The sequence below is a fragment of the Bidens hawaiensis genome, unplaced genomic scaffold (genome assembly GCF_021521415.1).
Source record: "Bidens hawaiensis isolate Kalapana, Puna unplaced genomic scaffold, B.hawaiensis_p1.1 tig00019187_1, whole genome shotgun sequence".
NCBI lineage: Eukaryota > Viridiplantae > Streptophyta > Magnoliopsida > Asterales > Asteraceae > Bidens > Bidens hawaiensis.
In genome coordinates this window covers 18945-40169 of record NW_027492906.1, presented here as the reverse complement: position 1 = coordinate 40169, position 21225 = coordinate 18945, and the positions used below count along the sequence as shown (strand labels likewise).

Genomic DNA, 21225 nt, shown 5'->3' with positions numbered 1-21225 from the left:
CCAGGTTTTGACCATGATTCGTCCAACCCGGTTTGGTTTGGGAAAAAAACCGGTTTTATACATCTTTACCCGAGCCCAAGCTTCATTTGTTGAGTTCGAATCGGCTCGCGAGCCTAACCAAGCCTATCTTTTTTATAATATTATATAGATATAATAAAAATATTATTAGTTAATATATATATATATATATATATAGAAAATGGTTCAAATAAGAATAAAGAGTTTCCTAGGAATGGTAAGAACCAATATATTTTTGACATTTGGCATTAAACATATGGTAAAAGAATAATTCTAAGAAACTATGTCAGTTTTTGGTAATTTTAAATCTCAATCCGTAGATCTCCTAATCTAATGGCCCATAATTATTCTTACCATTCCTAGGAAACATTGTCTTTTTACAATAACATATCCCTATAAATATATATATATATATATATATAAATTAGTTAAATATACAATTATAATTGAAAAAAGTATAAAAATTAAAAATTAATTAATAAAGTGTAAATGAGCAGAGCTTGAGCTTGTAAAACTACCCACAAGCCGAGCCCAAGCTTTAAAAGTAGAGATCGAAACGAGACGAGCTCGAGCTTCTGTGTAAATTAAGCGAGTCGAGCTTAGGCTCGGCTCGACTCGTTTGCACCCCTACTCCAAACAATCACTTTTCTCAAAACAATTATAGAGAAATTTGACTTTATTTAGAGCATTCCCAACCTATCCCTTATCCTCATCTCTATAATTACACTAAAAAACACTATATTTCTCTTTTCTGTTTAATTAAATGATATTTTTTTAAATACTTTTACCATTACAGTTTTCTCTGTCCACCCTATAATTTACAAAAAATTGTTACCTTTTCCCCAAATTTACAAAAAATCACTACATTTTCTCTCTCCACCATATTTACATTCACAACCACTCAAAACCCCACCCTATAATTTACAAACTCCTTTCACACAAATTTAGAGATAGGATGAAAATGCTCTAAAAAAACTAAACATTCAAATCCCAAATAACAAAATTACATTCACACCCACTATTACTTTATATTAAAAAAAAAAAAGAAGAAGAAGAAAAATTCAAATCTAGAATAACAATGAATGTAACACAATTCGATCCAAGTTATCCAAATGGGTCAACTTGAACTGGCTATCACGTTGATAAGATGACATCGTTGACATTTTGTTAAGATTTTCAAAATTATTTTCTATGGACTTCGCTTCATATTTCATAAAATTAGTTTTAAAATGCTTATTTTATGTATATTTTACTACGCAATTTGCAACAAATTTTGTGTAAATATTTAAATTTTCTCAATTTTGCTATGGATTTCACAAAATTGGTTTTAAGATTCTTTTTTTTGATTTACTATGCATTTTGCAACGAACTTCGAGCCAATATTTTTGATTTCTCAAATTTGCTATGAATTTTGCTACGACTTTTACTAAACTTTATTTTACAAAGCTTTAAATATTTGTTCTCAAGATTTGCTACGGATTTTACTACCGGTTTTATGAAGTCAATTTTTTTCATAATTATTTTTTCATGTCTGCTAGAGATTTTGCTACGATTTTTTTTTCGCAACAGAATATCTGTAGCTAAGTCATAGCAAAATGTATCCCTAGCTAATCCGTAGCTACTTCGTAGCAAAATTGGCGACCGATTTTTTCCGTAACAAAAATTTCGTATCAAATACCTGTTTATGTAGCAGTGATGTTTCTATTTTTGTTTTTTGTATCTAATATATTTATAGTACTCAAATACATTCTTACAAGCTTAAAGTCAACATCTTCATTTCTAAAATTTTTTGCAATGTTTACACATAATTGGAAAAAAAGAAACCCGACTATAACTGAACCGAAACCGAAAACCGAAACTGAAAGGTTAAATTAAAAAAACCGAGGACTTTGGTTTTGATTTTGGTTTTACCTAAAAACCGAACCGAACCGTGCTCAGCCATAGTTTTAGTCATTGATTCATTCTACTTGATTTGTCTATTAGATATTTGTTATTAATTAGTAGCAGCGATAGATATACTCGACTATTTGTATGTAGTTTAGGAGTATAACTCAAAGGGTGTGTATTTGTTGCTAAAAAATAAAATAATCTTACTACTCTAACAAAAGAGTACTATATTTTATCACTTGTTATGCTCTCATCACTCCTCACTTTTTCTAACCCATAGCCAAAAAAATGGTATTCATTTCGGATTCGGATCAAGCAGCCCAAATAATGTATTTCGGATCCATATATTATTCAGCCATTTGTTTTCATCACCCCTCCCAAATAGCAAACCCTAGATGCAGACCCACCCCTCCCAAAAGCAACGCCGCTATTAGCTCCCAAACAACAACCCTAGGCTGCCTTCTCCCATATCTAATTAAAGCTACCAGACCGTTCATTCCCTCTGTTCTGGATCTCATCTTTTGAATTGAAGCTCGGTTTTCTAACTTATACGGTAAACGCAATTCCTTTGTTTTCTCTCTCTGGATTCATGTCTTTAGTTGTTTAATTGACGTTTTCAATTCCTTTGTTTAATTGATATTTTCATTATTAAAAATCAATTTCTTTGTTTAATTGACGTTTGAGGGTTTTGATTTGGCCGAAATTAGGTTGAGTCAATTGAACCCCATGGCGACTGAATTTGTGCCTCCGTCGCTCTCTGCAAATCATGTGAGGCCGGTTATGGTGTCACCGTCTCCGACTACTACAAGGGTATGAGTCTTTATTGTTATATATTATGACAATTAGTAAAACGGTCGGATCAAATTTATAGCTTGATGGGGAATTGTGGTGTTTAGTTTGCAAATTTTGAATAGCTTACTATTTGTTTTGATTCATTCTTAGGGATTTTTAGTTTTAAGGTTGTTGAAATACCAAATCTAAATCAAGAATTATAGTGTTTTTTATTTATTTATTTATTTAAATAAATATTTATTTATGAGCTTTCAAGTAATTTTCATAAAGAATATAATTTAAGTTATCTGATTCTGTAATTAGGGTTTCAAAGACTTCTGTTTGACTTCATTGGTGACTGTGGAATAACTTCATAGTGTGAAGAAGACAACTTTCATATGATTCTTGATCCAAAATATCAGAGAGTTCAATGAACCAATAAGCAACTTATTGAATTTAACAATGGCCTTCAAAAAAGATCTAAATTATATAATCATGATTTAGATCCTTTTCAGGTATATAATCTTTGTTACTTATGTGACTTACTTTTTCTTTTTATGGGTAAAAATTGGATTTTTTACGCATATTTGTGTTATTATGCATATGGTTTATAGTTTGAGGGATTTTTGCTCGATTTAATTAAAACAGAAACTTGAGAAAACATACAAAATATATCATCATGGTTGCACCCGGGCTATTGCTTATGTGTTGCAATTTTTTTTTTTTTTTGCCATTATTTTCGATCTAGAACGAAAGATACAGCTAGCGTGGTTCTTGCTAAGGAGCCAAATCCAAGTGAGCAACAATTTAAACATACTTTTTGTAAACATATTTTTTTCTTTCAACAAATAACTACCAAGTAATGTATGTATACTGAATATAATACCAAAAAGCATAGACCGGTGTTTGGATGTTTTTTAGTGCCCATTTAATTAATTCACCTACCGCCCATTAAAATGAGAATAGAATATGATTAATTAGAACTATGAATGATGAGAATATGATGATTTTAACATGAAAGCATTGACAAAAAAAAATAAGAAATAAAGATTACTTTAGACGTTTTCCACATAATATTACTAACAGCATCTAAGTTTTATTATATTCATGTTATAATTAGACTTAACATATAGATGATAAGAGAAATATTTTGACATAATGGCATGCACGTAAAGTACGTACGTGTATATAAGTGTAAAATTTATCCTTTTTATTAAATTAAGTTGCATAAATTTTAATCATCTTTTTAAAAATTTTCTCATTTAAAGATTTATTTTTTGTTTGCCATAGCAGGCATCATAGCTTGAATGTAGTAATTATATTTTATTTGTACATAAATAAATATTAATTAATCATAGCATGGTTATATTTTTTTTATGGTTATATGTATTATCTTATATAGAACATTGATGTTTGTTTTATTATTTTTATTATTATTATTTTTTTTTTAAATATAATTGCTGATGAACCAATCTAGTAGGGTAATTTAATATCAATTTCTTGAATTTTATCACAAATATATTCAAATGTAACTATTATGTGTAACATATTACTACCTAAACATGCTACTTGATTTTAATGAAATTCATAAATATCGTCAAATAAAAATGGTATTAGTAAGCAAAACATAAATAACACCGCCGCAACGCGCGGGTAACCTTAGTAGTAGTAAAACAAATACGAAATAATCATTTTTTTTATTAAAATATATTATATGACTCACACATGAAGATATCAAATTGTCTCCTGAAGTTCTCGTTTCATCAAAAAAAAAAAGTAAAAAAAAAAAAGAAAAGAAAAGAAATATTGTCTCTTGAAAAGTTGAGTGGGACGTTCCTCATTCTAGACATCCGTTTTAATAAAACAAAAAGTTAAGAAAAACATTATTTGATACACTCAAAAAAAGGTTTGAAGGTGGTTCAAGTTGACAATATTGGACGACCTAACGGTTTAAATTTTTTTGTGACGGATATTATTATGGGGTGGACCGTCATTTATATAAATATTTTGTAACAGATTACGTCATTTACACTAACTTTCGTATTGAATAAAACCGATACTGATTGAACAACGATGCTGGTATTGATATTATCCAAACAACCTTTGTTTTACTATCCAAATGGGACTTGAATCCTAAGCATTTGAAAAACAACAGTTTTATTTAGCATCTTGGTATTGTTAAGTCAAATGTTCTTTGGTATTTTTAAGTAAATAATTAATATCCTTTAACAATTTGCTTGTTCACAAATGCTCTTTGATAGGTGAAAACACACTTACTACTTCTAAAATCATCACAACTGCACATCATGAGATTTGAACTTACAATCAATTGGCTGAGAAGTACACTAACTACACGTAATTTCAAAAGATAAATAAAAAGGATAGACAGTAAATTAGTAATATTAATGTAATTGGCCTTCTAGTTCAATCACATAAGGGTGATAGTTAGAGATTTGAGATTTTTATGGTCTTAAGTTCAAAATCATGCTCAATAAGGTTTTCTGACAATGGTGAGTTTTCTCTAGATGGTTTTCATGGACGAGTCAAACATAAAACATTAAAATTAGTATGTACGATTAACATTATATGTCACACCCCAACCGATGGCGGAATACGTCGAGGTGAGACGGTGATTGTTCATAGCACATGATACGTCGTGTTACAATAGTCGTTAAATTTAATTTAATATCAAGCAATACAGAGATACAATGAATTGTTTTATAGTCATCTAGGTCCAATTATGCAATCCTATATCTTGCATCAAGTAATCTTCAACAAACAAATTTCCAATACCTGAAAAACATGCGAGAGTGTCAACTAAAAATAGTTTGTGAGAACATAGGTTTTAATAAAATAAGTTTTAAGTTGAAAGCAATCCATATGTGTTAAGTTACTTTGTATACTTTGTGATTACAACCAAACATCTGACACATTTAGCGAGTCGTCTAATCCACGATTAGACTATTATGTTTAATGTTTAACGATCGTCGGATTCTGAACACACAGGCCTCTACCCGAGGCCTACGTGGGCAGGTCGGGCCAATAGATCTATCATCATACTACCACGGGCTTAACAAGTTAATGGTTGTACATGCGATTAAGTATACACTTGTAATGATTACACATAACGAATATAATGAAATAAATCTTGAATCAAATAGCATGTATAAAACATAAAGTAAATAAGTTGCATGTTTCCACCCCGAAGTATAAAACGTTTAAAAGCATGAAAATGGGCTATGAACTCACCTTCGTTGATGAATTGAGACTTGTAACGCTTTTGTTTAGAGCCCTAATGATCAAGAAAGTTGTTAGAATGTGACCATATTTCGGTGGAATAGAATCTCCGACCTCAGGTTCCCAGGAAAAGGTAAGTGAGTCCATTCACGCCCGGACACGCCACTTGGTTTTTCCTTAGGCCGTAGCCTTGGTGACAGAACCCTTGGTTGAATATCTATAGACTTGGTGTTTGTTTGGAAGTACAATTGGATGGGTTTCAAGTGATACTTTATGGTTTAGGGTTTTAGATTATCTTTTCTTGAAAAGAATAGGTTGTTTACTGTTCAAGACACGAATTTTTAAAAATAGTAAACCTTTGAGTTAGATTACGAAAATTTTATATCTTGTAACCGTATGAGTTTTTTAACATGTATATTTTTTATAAGATTTAAGTGTTTATAAAAAAATATAAAATTCATAGACTACCGAGGGGTCTGATTCTGAGTCAGTTTAGTAGAAAAATCACTAAACATCGATACTTTAACAAATTGAGGAGATTCTAGTTGGATAATTTTTATAATTAGAAGGTCTACAATATATCCAAAAATTGGGTCATAATTCGTAAATATGAGTGAGTTATGACATTCGTTTTGAGGCTAAAGTTATGTGTTAGGATTTTCAGCAAGACCCTTTGTTAAAGAAAAATAATAAAAACGTTTTTAAAGTTTATAAAATTTTACACCAAAAATTACAGAGATACTAGACACATAAAGAACCAATTTAGGCTTTTGAAATTCGTGATTTGGATATAGTATGACCGAGATCTAAGCGTTGAAATAAAATGTTTTTCTGCAGAATGAAAGAACAAAACATTATACGGAAATTAGAACTTACTAGGAAGGAAACGAGTTATACATGGTTTAACCATGTATAACCATGTATAACATTATACGTTTAACCATGGTTAAATCTAGGCATTCCTGGTTAAACGTGTCACGTTAACGATTAACCATGTATAACTAAATGTACATAGAAACATGTAATTGTGCATATGAAAATAATATTAATAACTAGAAATAAATAATATATGATTCCATAATAATATAGATGGTGAACTAATACATGGATCTTATTAAATACGAGTATAAAAGACTAGTGATTTCATGCATGAAAATGCATAGTTGTTACATCATATATCAGAGAGGCTCACTTTGGTATTTGACAAACATTTTCTAAAAAATAATATTAGTTGGGTATTAATTACATTTAAAGAAAATGATATTATTTGTCTATTTAAATATTTCTTAAGTAAATAAATATCATTGACAGTCAGTTTAAAAATTAATGGTCTAGGTTCACAAAATCCTTGTGGGTAATAGCCTAATATGGGTTTAAATGAGCAAAACCACTCCTAAGCTACTCGTCTACTGAAATTCGACTCGTCTGTTTGTTGAGACTCATATAGCAAACAAGTTTAAGCACGAGCTTCACACACGTCAAGCTCGAGTTTGTTCGCAAGCTTAAACAAACTTTCTAGTTATATACTTTTTATTTGTTATATATAAATATATATATATCTATATAACCGTTAATTACTTTTTTATAAAACTGTACAAATAATAATTGTATAGTATCTTCATGCTATATATTACAATTATAATATAAATATATAAAATATTAATAATCAAATTTACAAATTAAATAATTAAATAAGTAACAGCTAATAAATAAACTAAGCCTAAGTTAACCTTAAGTTTATAAAACTACTCACGAGTCGAGTTTGAACTTTATAATATAGTTCTAGTGTTTACTAAGGGGTCATTTGTTATCCGTATCTCCATTTTAAAAGTAATAAATGTGCTTGAATATGTGAGAATTTGCAATGAGAATGGTATAACCAAGCTTGTAGTCGTTAAGCATGAAACGGTAGAGAAATTCGATCAATTTGTGATAACATTCCTCGATCATTAATTTCTTATATGTCAAGTGTGGCAACAACTAAAACTGACAATCAACGTGAGAGTTTGTGAAATGACAGTGTTTTGCTTTGTTAAAATCCAATTTTAAACGAACAATATAACTTTGTGATTTCGTTTTTAATATATAGAGTTAATTGCCCGTTTGCCCCCTGTGGTTTGTCAAACTAGCACGTTTGCCCCCAGTGGTTCCGAAATAGCACCATTGCCCCCTGAGGTTGTTTTTTTAGTACCCGGGTGCCCCCAAACATGAACGTCCGTTAGTTTTCACCGTTTGGTGTCATATCTTCTAGGGTATTTTCGTCTTTTAACCCAGTGGTTCCGAAATAGCACCATTGCCCCCTGAGGTTGTTTTTTTAGTACCCGGGTGCCCCCAAACATGAACGTCCGTGAGTTTTCACCGTTTGGTGTCATATCTTCTAGGGTATTTTCGTCTTTTAACTGCATAAAGATGGAACGTCACAGTCAGTTTAATATCAAAACATGACATAGTGTTAACAACAAAATGCATAAGCAACATGTTTAATATCCACCCTTAATTCATACCAAAATGGTGGCAAACATAAGCCGCAATAGTTTTAGGTAGTTTTAGACAACAAGACATCTACTAATGTTTAATACAACCAAGTAGCATAACAAAACAAGTTTAAGTAATATAATCAAAGCAGTTTCAACTAGCAGGAGCAGCTCCATCATCACCTAGCAAAGCACCTAAAACAGAGTCATCACAATCCATATCAGTAGCAGTTTGACCAACACTTTCACCACCATCTCCAGCAGCAGCTTGACCAGCAGCTTGACCAACACTTTGACCTCCATCCCCAGCTACATTCTTATGTTTTCCGCAACCTCTTGAATTGTGCCCTTTATCACCACACATCTTACAAGTTACAGTGCCACCCTTCCTTGTCAATTTTCCAGCAACTTCCATATTATCTTCAAGCTCCACCTGGTCCTTTCTTCTATTCTTCCTAGGCCTGCCTATTTGTGCTCTATGAAATGGTGCAATCAATGTTGTTGGATCCTGACATTTTGGCCATAACTTAGGACCATTCAGTGGCCCAATCTTGTACTTGTAAACTTCTTTCCAAGTATCCATAAAATAACATGGATTGACCCATGTCTCTAGTGGACCAACTTCTTGTTTGTGAACAACCATATCCCAGTTGACAGCAACAACATGCTTACATGGAATTCCAGACAATTCCCATCTCCTGCAAGTGCAAACCTTTTTCTCCACATCAACTGCATATTGACCTCTAGTCCCAGTTACCTGCCACCTTTTATCACCACACCACTTTACAATGCAACTTGGTGCATTTTTCTTATTTCTCTCTAAAATGATTGTAGCCTTTGGTGTTAGTGGACCATTCCATTTATCTTGTGCCTTCATCACATTGATGATCCTTTTCATCAAGTATTCTCTTATAAATTCCAAGCATGATATTATAGGCTTCTCTCTCCCATCAACAGTTTTTGAATTCAAGACCTCACACATGTTGTTGAGTAGAACATCACTTTGTGCTCTTCCTGTTCAATTATAACCAAAACAAAAAAGTTACCTCATTGAAACCTCATATTGATTAAGAAACATTTGAACAACAATGTACCTGTGAAATGAGACCTACTCCAATGTTGTGGTGGAATACCAGCCAACCACTTATAAGCTTCAATATTAAATTTCTTCAACTCTTCCATTTGTTCAATAAAGTCAGGAACTATTTGACAATTGCATAAATTAAGACAGATCTAACCTTGAAAGTACAATAAAAGTATTAACTGCATAAATTGATTAAGTTACCTGTTGTTGCAGTTGCACATGCCCACAAGCAATCCTTGAATGCTTTGCCTCTCCACTTTAACTTCATATTCTGGTGTATATGCCTAAGGCAAAATCTGTGTTCAGCAGCTGGGAATACTTGTGCAAGAGCTGGAATCAAGCCCTATTTAGAAGGAACATAAAAGATGTTAATTAACAATTTATGAGACATAAGGTTAAAAATAAGACAGATCTAACCTTCTGTCTATCTGAGATGAAAGTGAAATTGCTGTTACTTTGTAAATCCAGATCATCTTGAAGGCATTCTAGAAACCAGGTCCATGAACTTTTGTTTTCTGCCTCTGCAATTGCATATGCCAATGGATAGATTCCATTGTTAGGATCTAACCCAACAGCAACTAACACTTGACCTTGGTAAGATCCCTTCAAAAAAGCCCCATCTAACCCTAGTAATTCCCTCCCACATGCCTTAAAACCTTGCTTTAGAGGACCCAAGCAGATGTAAATTCTTTTGAATACTCTAGTTTGAGAAGATGGGTTAGGCTCTGACTCAACATCAATCTTCACTGTGGTGCCTGGATTTGCATTCATGAGCTCCATGGCATAGTCCCTCAATTTTGAATATTGTTCTTTGTAATCACCCCGGATCTCCTTTGAAGCTTTTACCTTTGCCTTAAATGCTTTAGGTCTGGAAACATTAAGTTCATACTTCCTTGATACCTCCTCCTGGATGGTTTTCGCAGAAATATGTGGGTTGGATCCCACAAGGTTAAGCACCGATTTATCTTTAGCCATGAACTTGGCAGTCAAATAAAGACTATCTCTTGATTGTACACAAGTGTGCTCAGGCTTGTAGGTCTTCACCATCCAAGTTTCAACCGAATCTTTCTCCTTAGATATGTATAACACATAAGGACAAGCTGCCTGTAAAAGTCTTTCTTTTCTTTTTCTACAGGCTATTGAATTGGCAGTAGGAGGATCTGCTGGTATTTGGTTGGGCCTGATAATAGGGTTTTTTTTTCTTGGGCTAGCCCTTTTAGCAGATATTTGTAAAGGCCCATCACCTTTATTGAATTGAGGAACACTTCCTTCACAAATGACTCTAATCCTATTTACCTCATCTTTCTTATAGGATAACTTTCTTTTAGTTTGAATTGCTTGCATTTCAACAAGCTTCTTAGCCTCTTTTTTAGTTCCAAATGTTTGACCAACAAAAAATCTTGCAGCTTGCATATGATTCTTGCCCTGCAACAAGTTAATCCCACAATTAATAACTAGTAAAAAAACAAAAGAGTACAATGAATATAACACTAACCTTTTCTTTACGTCTGATTTCCCTCAACATCTTGTTTCTCTTAGATGACAGGTCGGTAGTTGAATCATCACTCATGCTATCAAATGACTCGTCATCATCTACATAGTCATGGAAGTCCCTCATATCAACTTCCATGTCATCCGCATATTCATTTTCAATGTCCACCTTGAAATCACTATCTTGTGAATCATCATCTTCACTAGAATCCTCGATGCCACAATCAGTCTCACCATTGTCAACCTCATTCCCATTATCACCCGTACATTCGTTATCACCCCCTGGGTAGACCGTAGAAAAATCAAAATCATCAAAGTTATAACCATCTACAACCGGCTCACCCCCTTTTGCATTCTCACCCCCTTTTGCATTATCACCATCCTTTGCATTCTCACCCCCTTTTGCATTATCACCATCCTTTGCATTCTCACCCCCTTTTGCATTATCACCATACTCAATCATCAATAATTTTCTTCTAGGAACCATTTTTTTCCTAGGAACAGCAATGGCATTAGCATGAGCATCTCCATCATCTATTTCCTCAATAACAACCTTAGATGTTGATTGTGGTGATTTCAAATAAGTATCCACATCAGATTTATATTCTTCAATGAACAAGTTAATAATCTTATTTTCAGCCACATATTTGGACAAGTTAAGCACATCAGCATCACTACCTAAAGCTACTAAACCAGTATCCAAATCTTTACCTGGTATTTGAAAATGATAATATAGCGGAACATCATCTTTAAAAAATTCTAGCTCACGCAACATCCAATGGACTTCAATCACAGAAAACACATCTATGTCCACATCATCTATAAATGCAACCTTACCATTAGCATATCTTCTACCCGGAAAGTTCCTAAATGCACCACCATAGTTTATTCGTACAGAGAACAAATTAGGTTGTCCAACTGTTACAAAAAAACAAAAACAAACACATATAAAACATATAAACAGCAAAATTTAAACTGAAATTAATGATTCCAGCCTTTCAAGAATCGCAATTGAAGAAGGTGCTAAACCTTACCATATCTTATATGGGGGTTAAGGTTAGAGTATTTCTTCCTTAATTCCCAAGCCATCGTTCAAACAAAGATTCACTGGTATGAGTTTGAAAACCCTAGAAGAAATCGAAGGATGTGGGGGTTGAAGGATCTGCTGGTATTTGGTGTATAAGTGAAGAAATCGAAGGACGTTCCATCTTTATGCAGGGGGCAATGGTGCTATTTCGGAACCACTGGGTTAAAAGACGAAAATACCCTAGAAGATATGACACCAAACGGTGAAAACTAACGGACGTTCATGTTTGGGGGCACCCGGGTACTAAAAAAACAACCTCAGGGGGCAATGGTGCTATTTCGGAACCACTGGGGGCAAACGTGCTAGTTTGACAAACCACAGGGGGCAAACGGGCAATTAACTCTAATATATATTTATTAATATTTATTCTATTAAAAAATAGTATTTATTGATTTTGTTTTACATTTATTAAAATTAAATTTGTTGTTGTCTAGTATATTATGACTATTTTATATTATTAATTTTAATTTAATTGCCATTGATAAAAGGTGAACGATATATCAAGGTTTTCACATCTTTATTTTTCTTATGGTTATAAATAGCATTGCAAAACTTCTTCATTTGATACTATAAGCTTAAAAAAGTATCATCTCTTTAATTTTGCAATGAAGGTTTCTAGTTTTCTTTGTGTCATGGTGATGGTAGTCACAACAAATCTTATGGTGCAAGTGCATGCAGATGTAAAGGAACATTGTTCTCGGGATAAAGTAGTTTATGCTTGTTTTACTCACCCATTCGTTACTAAAACAGATTATCCACCTCAAGAGTGTTGCCAAATTCTCCGGCACCAAGAAGATTGCTTTTGTTACTATCAGGAGCTTGGACCACTTCACATTCCTGGCATTGCAATAGTTGCGAAAGGTTGTAATATCAAACCGCCTATTTGTTTACAAAAATATTAAATAGGTTAATTGTTGAGAAATCATGTTATATGTTTTTGTTAATTATGAATAATCTGTGATGTAAGTTTATTTGAAGAACATTTAATGTACTCAAAAATATAATTCGCTATATGGTTTTTGTTTTAATCTTGTATTTGATAACAAAGATCCAATGACACATGTATATTGCATAGTTGGTTTAATCATAATAGTATATTAATCTATGATAATAAATTAACCATATACATACTGATGCTATATAGCATCTTTAATTTAATTATTATTCTATAGTCTATACTCTATGCCATTTAGGCAATTGGATAAGCCTTTACGTGGACTAAGGGAGATAAGCATCAAAGATGGTGATGTCGTGATAGACTTCTTCTAAAGTTCTAATCATGTTGTATCGTTATATACGTATTTATAAGTACACATCTATATTCAAATCTTATGCTTAATACATATACATGGAAGCAAAACAATATAGCGAGTCTGAATGCTTGACAAATACTAGCATGATCTATCATCGATGTACGCTTTTTTGATGCAGTTCAACTCGCTCGTATATAAACAATTGAAGCGATTGAAGATGATTATTTGGTGGATCTGTTTCATAAGGGTAGAAAGTATATCCGATTCAAGGTCCAGTTAATCGAAGCTTGGATATTATTAGGTGAGTTTCATACGCTTTTTAAATAGTTTACACATGTTTTAGAAAATGTTATTACAATACATCAAATACCGCTTCTTTATAAATACGTAGCGTTATACATATAATTATGCATATTTATACACGATGCATGAGTATTAAAAAAATCGTTTTCATATAACAATATTGTACACAAAGAAAATAAAAATTATTAAAACAATAAAATATATAAAAGCTGTATGCGTTTAAAGTACTGTAATTAAATAAGAAAAAAAAGTCAAAATTGTGGTTTTTCCGATTTTGTTCTTTCGGTTATAGCTAAAATCAAATTATTTATGAAATTGTCATCTTCTAATTAAATCTATTTACATTAGCATTCCAGATTCACTTTACATCTCATCTTAAAGTTTACTTTTGATTTTATCCGAATTATCTACGTATAGTAAGATTGAAGGTTGGTGCCGCAAGGCCCTTATTAGGCCAAGTGGCACCACATAAATGACTCATTATTATTATTTTTTATTGGTTAAATATTTTTTTTTGTTTTATTTAGTTTCATATTTGTAACGAATGTTTTATCTTTTGTTTTACTGAATTCGTATCAACTTATCAACACAATGCCTGTGATTGACAATGCTCGAGTTTTGCTGATTCACTAAGCAACATCCGGCATTGACAATGCTCGGGTTTTGCCCAAGCCGGGGGTTGATGCCGCAAGTCTGGATTGGGCCAAGTGGCACCACCTCAACCAGAGGCGGATCCAGAAATTTTACATCAGTCGACTCATATCGTTCTTCCGATCAAAAGCCCTAAAACATCGGTTTGAAACTAGGGAAAAAACATAACGACGTTAAGTATTTCTTAACGGAGTACCAGTGAGACAAAAATATTTAAAAGGTGGGACCATTGCTAGTGATTTTTAAAGGTGAGATTATTATCGACCAATACACAAAATGTGGGATTATTTATTTCCAAATTTCCATTATAATATACATAAACAAGATAAACAATAAAAAAATATGCAAAACCCATGTTGTCATTATATATGTTGCATGGTGATAATTGTTACATTGGAGAAACTAATGAAAGCCACAAATACCCTAACTAAATAACTAATATTGACTAGGATATGAAAAAAATAAAAAACCAACAAAAGAAATAGCATGGTGAGACTTGAAACTGCAACCTCTCAAAGGTAAAACAAATGATTTTCCACTAGAGCAATTCAACCTTAACAATATGGGTTTCAAATATTAATTTTTATGAGGTCTTTACAAAATTTAATATACCACATCTAAGAAATTTTTAAAAAACATTAATGTCTTAGGACCTGACCCATGTGGGTCCGCCCCTGAGTATGGGCATAGGTTTACGACAACATATATGTTTGACGTCTAGTGGTTGCTTGGTACAATAGTGACTAGAAACTAGAAAATGAGAATGACATATTTTATTTAAAGTGATATGATGTGTGTATTTAACTCGTATTTAATTGCCTGGACATTTTTGTTTTAAGTTTTAATTTGAATTAAGTAATATATTTTAGCACTTAATTGTTTATTATAAGTATTTTAATATTAGAATTATTTGAGATTGACAAAAACCATCCATATCAAGCAGGGCCAGTTTTGAGAAAGAAAAAAAGTTTTTGAGTTAAAGACGAAAATTTTTTTGGGCCTTAAGTAAAATAAGTGTTTTGTTGGGTTTAAACAATTTAATTTTGATATGAGCTTTCTTGGTTATAATTTAGGTTATGTAAAAAACTTTTGTATAAAAATAGGATTAAACATGTCTCAAATGAAATTAGAACCCATAACCTTTTGGTTAGGAGTAAGACCCTTTTGCCACTAGACTAAGCTAGTGGTTATGTAATTGAGTTTAAACAATAAATATACATATTGTTGATTTAATAAAAATACATATAATCTAAAAGAAATAAATTCAGGCCTAGTGAGGGTGTCGGGCCTGTGGTCAAATTCGGGCCTAGCGAGGTGTCAGGTCTGTGGTTGTCGACCACCCCGCCACACCTTATGGCCGGCCCTGATATCAAGTTCTATAGAGTTAATTAATTGGGTTTGGCTTTAATACAAATGACTTTTATTGTGATAATTGTATAACTAATTAGAGTAATTATGTTAACACTAGAGTAATTATTACTCCTTACACTATATTATTTTTTTATAACACAATTACTCTAATTGAAAACTATAATTACACTACGTTATTTGTATATTTATTATGCTAATTTTATTTGTACAAATCGTATTTTATATTATTTGTATATAAATCGTATTTTATATTAGTTATTAATAATACAAAATCATATGGTATATTGGTGGGCAACCTTCATTTTCACACACACACTAAGTATCTCAATTGTGGTTTAATTTGATGATGAATTAGTTACCAAATTTTTCACATACTTTGAAACAAATGTAGTATAACGATTCTCATTCGCTTACCCAAACACATTTACAAAATCAAAGCAAAACATGCTTCTCAAATATCATATAAGACTAACCGTAGTGAGGTGACGCCACTATAACCTCACTAACAATTTTTCACCAAACCATTTAGTCGTCGTTAAGCATGGACGTCAAACTAGAAGAAGACCCTTGGGCGCTAACCGGGTAACAAGCTAAAGCTTTTTTCAAACAATCAGTTTTAGCCGCTTAGACCACACGTACCATTGTTTTATATTTTATTTATATTAAAAAGTTAAAAAAATAACAATTGTGTAGAGATTGTAAAGGGATTTTGAGACCTTTTACCACTACGTCACTTTTATAAAACTAGTCATTGTTGACTGAGACGCCACGTGTCGCAAAATCCCCCTATGTGCTTAGTTACCATTATGCATGGTCATACATTTAATAAAAAAATGGTTAGATAACAGATGGTAAAAACAATGTTTAAAAACCGGTACGTACCGGCCGGTTGAACCGGTTATACCGAATTTTGGTAAAGTAATCGACATTTAGAACCCGATATTTTTGGACAGTTTGCTAGAACATCATACTGCCTGCTTTTTAAAAATAGCGGTTTAAACCGGCAAACCTTGTTTTAAATAAATAGATTTAGATTTTTGATATTTTTTTGCGGCTCATATTTTTAAAAATGACTTTTAACCTAGCGGATAAGGTTGAAACGAGTAAACAACGATCCCCTAATAAACAAATCTAAGGTTAGTTTTTTTACATACGTTGTAGTTGATTAAGTTGTTACTTGACTTATATTGTTCATGTTTGATGTTTGATTCATGTTTGAGATTTATTAATGTATTATTGAATTATTTTTAGTGTTGAAGTTATATTTTTATGGAATTACAGCTAAACTTTTTAACCCAGTATACCCCGATTGCATCATTTTTAATCAGACGGATACAAATAAAATAAATACCGGTTTTTAAATATCGGGTAAAACAAAGTCCTCATGACTCCCCCTAATGACGTTTTATGTTAAAAGGTATAATATAAAATAGATACATTATAAAAGTCCTAATGACATTTTTCACATTTTATGATAAAAACTATAATATAAAAATAAAAACAATTATTTCTCAAACAAACAAACAAACTCTTTCATCATCATATTCATATTGATTTTGATTTTGATTTTGATTTTGATTTTGACAGAGATGCAGAGTTTAGCTAGAAGATCACGTAACCTTCAATTTCACCTTCGAACAGCAAGAAGCAGTTACAGCAACACCAACGCCTCACTCTCCGATCATCATTCCGTTATCGGTGATGCTGATTCAACCGTAACTCCTTAATTATTAACCAATTCATCACACACACACAATATACATATTATATATATATATATAATTTGATAATGATAATGAATGCATTTGCAAGGTGTTAGTTGAAGGCAATGCATGTTCCAGATCTGTTATTCTCAATAGACCGTCCTTCCTAAATGCACTTAACACTTCCATGGTTCGATTATTATTATTAATTGCTGGTGCAGTTTAATTAGGTTATTATTATTAGTATATGAATTGCTGGCCTAGTTTAATTAGGTTATTGTTGTTGTTGTTGTTGTTGTTATTATTATTAATTGCTGGTGTTGTACTGTTGTATAATAAGGTTAATTTTTTAATAGGAAGGAGACTTAGATTTAATTAGATTTTTTTTTAAATATGTTTGTAGGTCAACTTGAATATTTAATCTCTCCATGTTTCTGATAATTTCTGATTTTTCATCCATGTGGTGATTTGTTTATTTCTTGATATTTAAATGCTGAAAATGCTTAATTTGACTTACATGTTAACTGCTCTACTTTTTGTAAAAAGTCAAGCTGATATTCATACTATATATGCTTGACTGACTTTAAATCAAAAAAGCGTTTGTGCGTGAGCCTAGGTCCTCAGGTGAAGCGAGGCGCTTGCCATCCAGGCGATCAAGCGACCTTCGACCCAGATTTTGCTGATTTTGGTCAGATTTCACTGAGATTTTGGCCAAATCCTAAAAATTTAAGCAAAATTCAGAAATTTATGGATAAACTGGTCTGAAACATCCTAAAATGGCCTGGAACCAGCCTAAACTAAAACATGCCTAAAAGCCTAAAAAAGGGTGTGTTTATGCTATGTGCCTTGCGTATCCGGGCCCTGGCATTTAAAGCGCCTTGCGCCTAGGCCCAAGGCTCAACCTTTGCGCCTTTGACAACTATGCTTTAGAGTAGAAACATTTCGCCTTAAATTAACAGCATGTTGTTTGCGTTTTCCGTTGGTTTTCTGCTACTTATTATCGGCTATAATTATGTTATTTGGCACTGCTGGTGCTGTTCAGGGAAAGAGGTTGCAGAAGCTGTATAAAAGTTGGGAAGAAAACCCTGATATAGGTTTTGTTGTAATGAAGGTAGTTCTGCAAACTAATACCAAACATTTGGTTTCAGTTTTCTACAAACTAATACCAAGTAACTGATAGTTGTGCATATCTTTTATAGGGCAGTGGCAGGGCTTTTTGTGCTGGTGGTGATATTATTTCTGTTCATGATATGATAAGAAAAGGTATAAACAGAAACCACTTATGTCGGTTTAAATTCGGTACATTGATATTATTTCTTATTGATAGTCTGATACAATCAATATACAGGTAATATTGAAGGATGCAAGGAATTCTTTTGGACACTGTATAACTTTATGTATCTTGTAGGCACATATTTAAAGCCACATGTAAGTAGTATACTGCAACTCTACCATCACGTTTAATTGGAAATGGTGATTATTGGAACCAGGTTGGATTACCGGTAGTTACTATTATCCATAGGTGGCTATATTGAACGGGATTACCATGGGTGGAGGGGCTGGAGTGTCCATTCCAGGAACATTTAGGGTTGCAACTGATAAAACTGTAAGCGTTTTTATACGCACTTTCTTTTTATTTCTATGTTTTTTTAATTTTAATATGAACACTTATAAGTTATAACATACTGCAGACTTTTGCTACACCTGAAACGCTAATTGGTTTTCATCCTGATGCTGGAGCTTCGTTTCATCTTTCACATCTTCCCGGTTATTTAGGTACAAAATTTGCTCATACTTTTCAAAATCTATTAAACATATGGTAAGTGATGGTGAGTTTTATAAAATAATTTTTATGCAGGGGAGTATTTGGCTCTAACAGGAGACACGCTAAATGGAGTAGATATGGTTGCATGTGGACTGGCTACACACTATTCACCCAGTGCGGTAAGTTCTACTCGTGACATATTAATTTTTCTTAATTTCATGATAACTATAAAAAAAACTATGAGATAAATTTCTTTGCAGAATGTTCCAGCAATTGAAGATTGCCTTAAGAATCTAGTAACCGATGATCCTTCTGTTATTGAAACGTGTCTTCAAAAGTACAGTTATATTGACTTTCCGAATAATGCAAGTTTTATCAGGAGGACCGAGAGGATTGACAAATGTTTCAGCTATGATACTGTTGAGGAAATCATTGATGCTTTGGTAACAATGAAACTGTGAGCTTGCATAATTGGATTTTATAGATAAGTTTAGTAATAAAAAGATAAAACCGACAGGAAAGTGAAGCTGGAAAAACTGATGATGGATGGTGCAATTCAATCTTAAAGAAGCTAAAATACGCATCACCATTGAGCTTGAAGGTTGCTTTGAGATCTGTAAGTGTCTTCAAGATTTAGCTTCTTCAGCTGATCTTAATTTTTAACTTTATAAATTGATTTTTTTTTATTTTATTTTATATTGTATTCAGATACGAGAAGGCCGGTTTCAGACTTTTGATCAATGTCTAATTCGTGAATACCGGATGTCATTACAAGGAGTTGTTGGGCATGTCAAGTGATCTCAATGAGGTATTGTTATCACTTCTTCATCTAGTCATGTACCAATGAAAATCATCTTTTAGAAGAGTATCGCCTTATTGGGTTAATATCTTCATCAGGTTGTTCGGGCACGACTGGTAGATAAAGATCTTGCACCAAAGGTATCAGCTTTCTGTATATTCTTCTTGAATATTTCTTGAATGTTTTTGGATCTTTGTTAATATTAACTTGGTCTTTACTCTTAAATTTGTACAGTGGGACCCACCGAGCTTAGAACACGTAACCAAGGACATGGTCGATCAGTACCTCTCCCGCCTCACTCCACTAGAGCCTGATCTGGATTTGCCTACAAAGCAACGAGAGGCATTTACGTAAATGATGGCATGCTGTTAAAAGGGTACGAATTAGGGATGAACGTAATTAATTTCGTAGAAAGTGAGGATGCCACCAAATTACGACACATGTATTTTTGGCAAGGGATATAAATGTTCACATGTAATCAATCACAAACCAATTGTTTTGTTTAATGCATCGCATGCGGGTTTATATAATCAAGCACCACCATCGTAATTGTTCAAAACAAAAACCGAACCAAACAAAACCAAGTCATGTTTACCCCTGTATAAAACGACTTTTCGTACCATTTCAGCTTTTAAAGAATGAACTGCCAATATCCCAAGGTTAAATATCAAGAAAATAAAGCATTACTAGTCCAAGAATCAATAACCTATTTTTCCCATTCATTGCTTCCTTTCAAACTAAACAAACAAGATTTTTATCCTCGTTCCATTTACTACCTATCAAACGTAATTTATTCGCGCTACGAAATAATTAGTGACAAAACCACCACCATTTGACACAAAAAGAAAGTGATAAAATGATACAAATAGTCAAATGGAAAAGAGACAACATGATCAAACCCATTCAAGTGTCTTATGCTTTCATGTATCATCAAAACAGAGTGCTTGCTATCATTTGCCTGCATAAAAAGCACATAAAGAACCCGTTATCATCACCGTTAAAACAGGCTTGATTGAAAATTCATGTAACCTTTTAGGGGTGTGCATAGTTCGGTTTGGTGCGGTTTTGGGCTAAATCTAAATCGAAAAACCAAAACTTCGGTTTTTGGATTTTTATGAAACCGTTCAGTCTTGGTTTTTTCGGTTTTGGTTTTTCAATTTTCGTTTTGGTTTCGGTTCGGTTTCGGTTTTTGTAAGTTTACCATTTGAGTTTGAAAATTTTACGCCAAAAAAAAAAGTTGCCAAAAAATAATGAATTTATGTATTTATAATTTTGTTAATTGTTAACTAATAGACTATTATATATTTAACCAAAAATATTTGAGTTACATA

General features: G+C 32.6%; 1 protein-coding gene across 1 annotated transcript; it reads left to right on the top strand.

Annotated features, from left to right (window-relative positions):
• Positions 1 to 17445: 17445 nt before the first annotated feature.
• Positions 17446 to 19908, top strand: LOC143557795 (3-hydroxyisobutyryl-CoA hydrolase-like protein 1, mitochondrial). The gene is made up of 10 exons (XM_077046785.1): positions 17446 to 17520; positions 18373 to 18441; positions 18530 to 18593; positions 18679 to 18758; positions 18853 to 18936; positions 19022 to 19106; positions 19189 to 19274; positions 19356 to 19538; positions 19613 to 19711; positions 19804 to 19908. Exons 1-10 carry the CDS (start codon positions 17518 to 17520, stop codon positions 19891 to 19893), a joined length of 843 nt encoding a protein of 280 aa, XP_076902900.1. The 5' UTR covers positions 17446 to 17517; the 3' UTR covers positions 19894 to 19908.
• The last annotated feature ends 1317 nt before the right edge of the window (positions 19909 to 21225 follow it).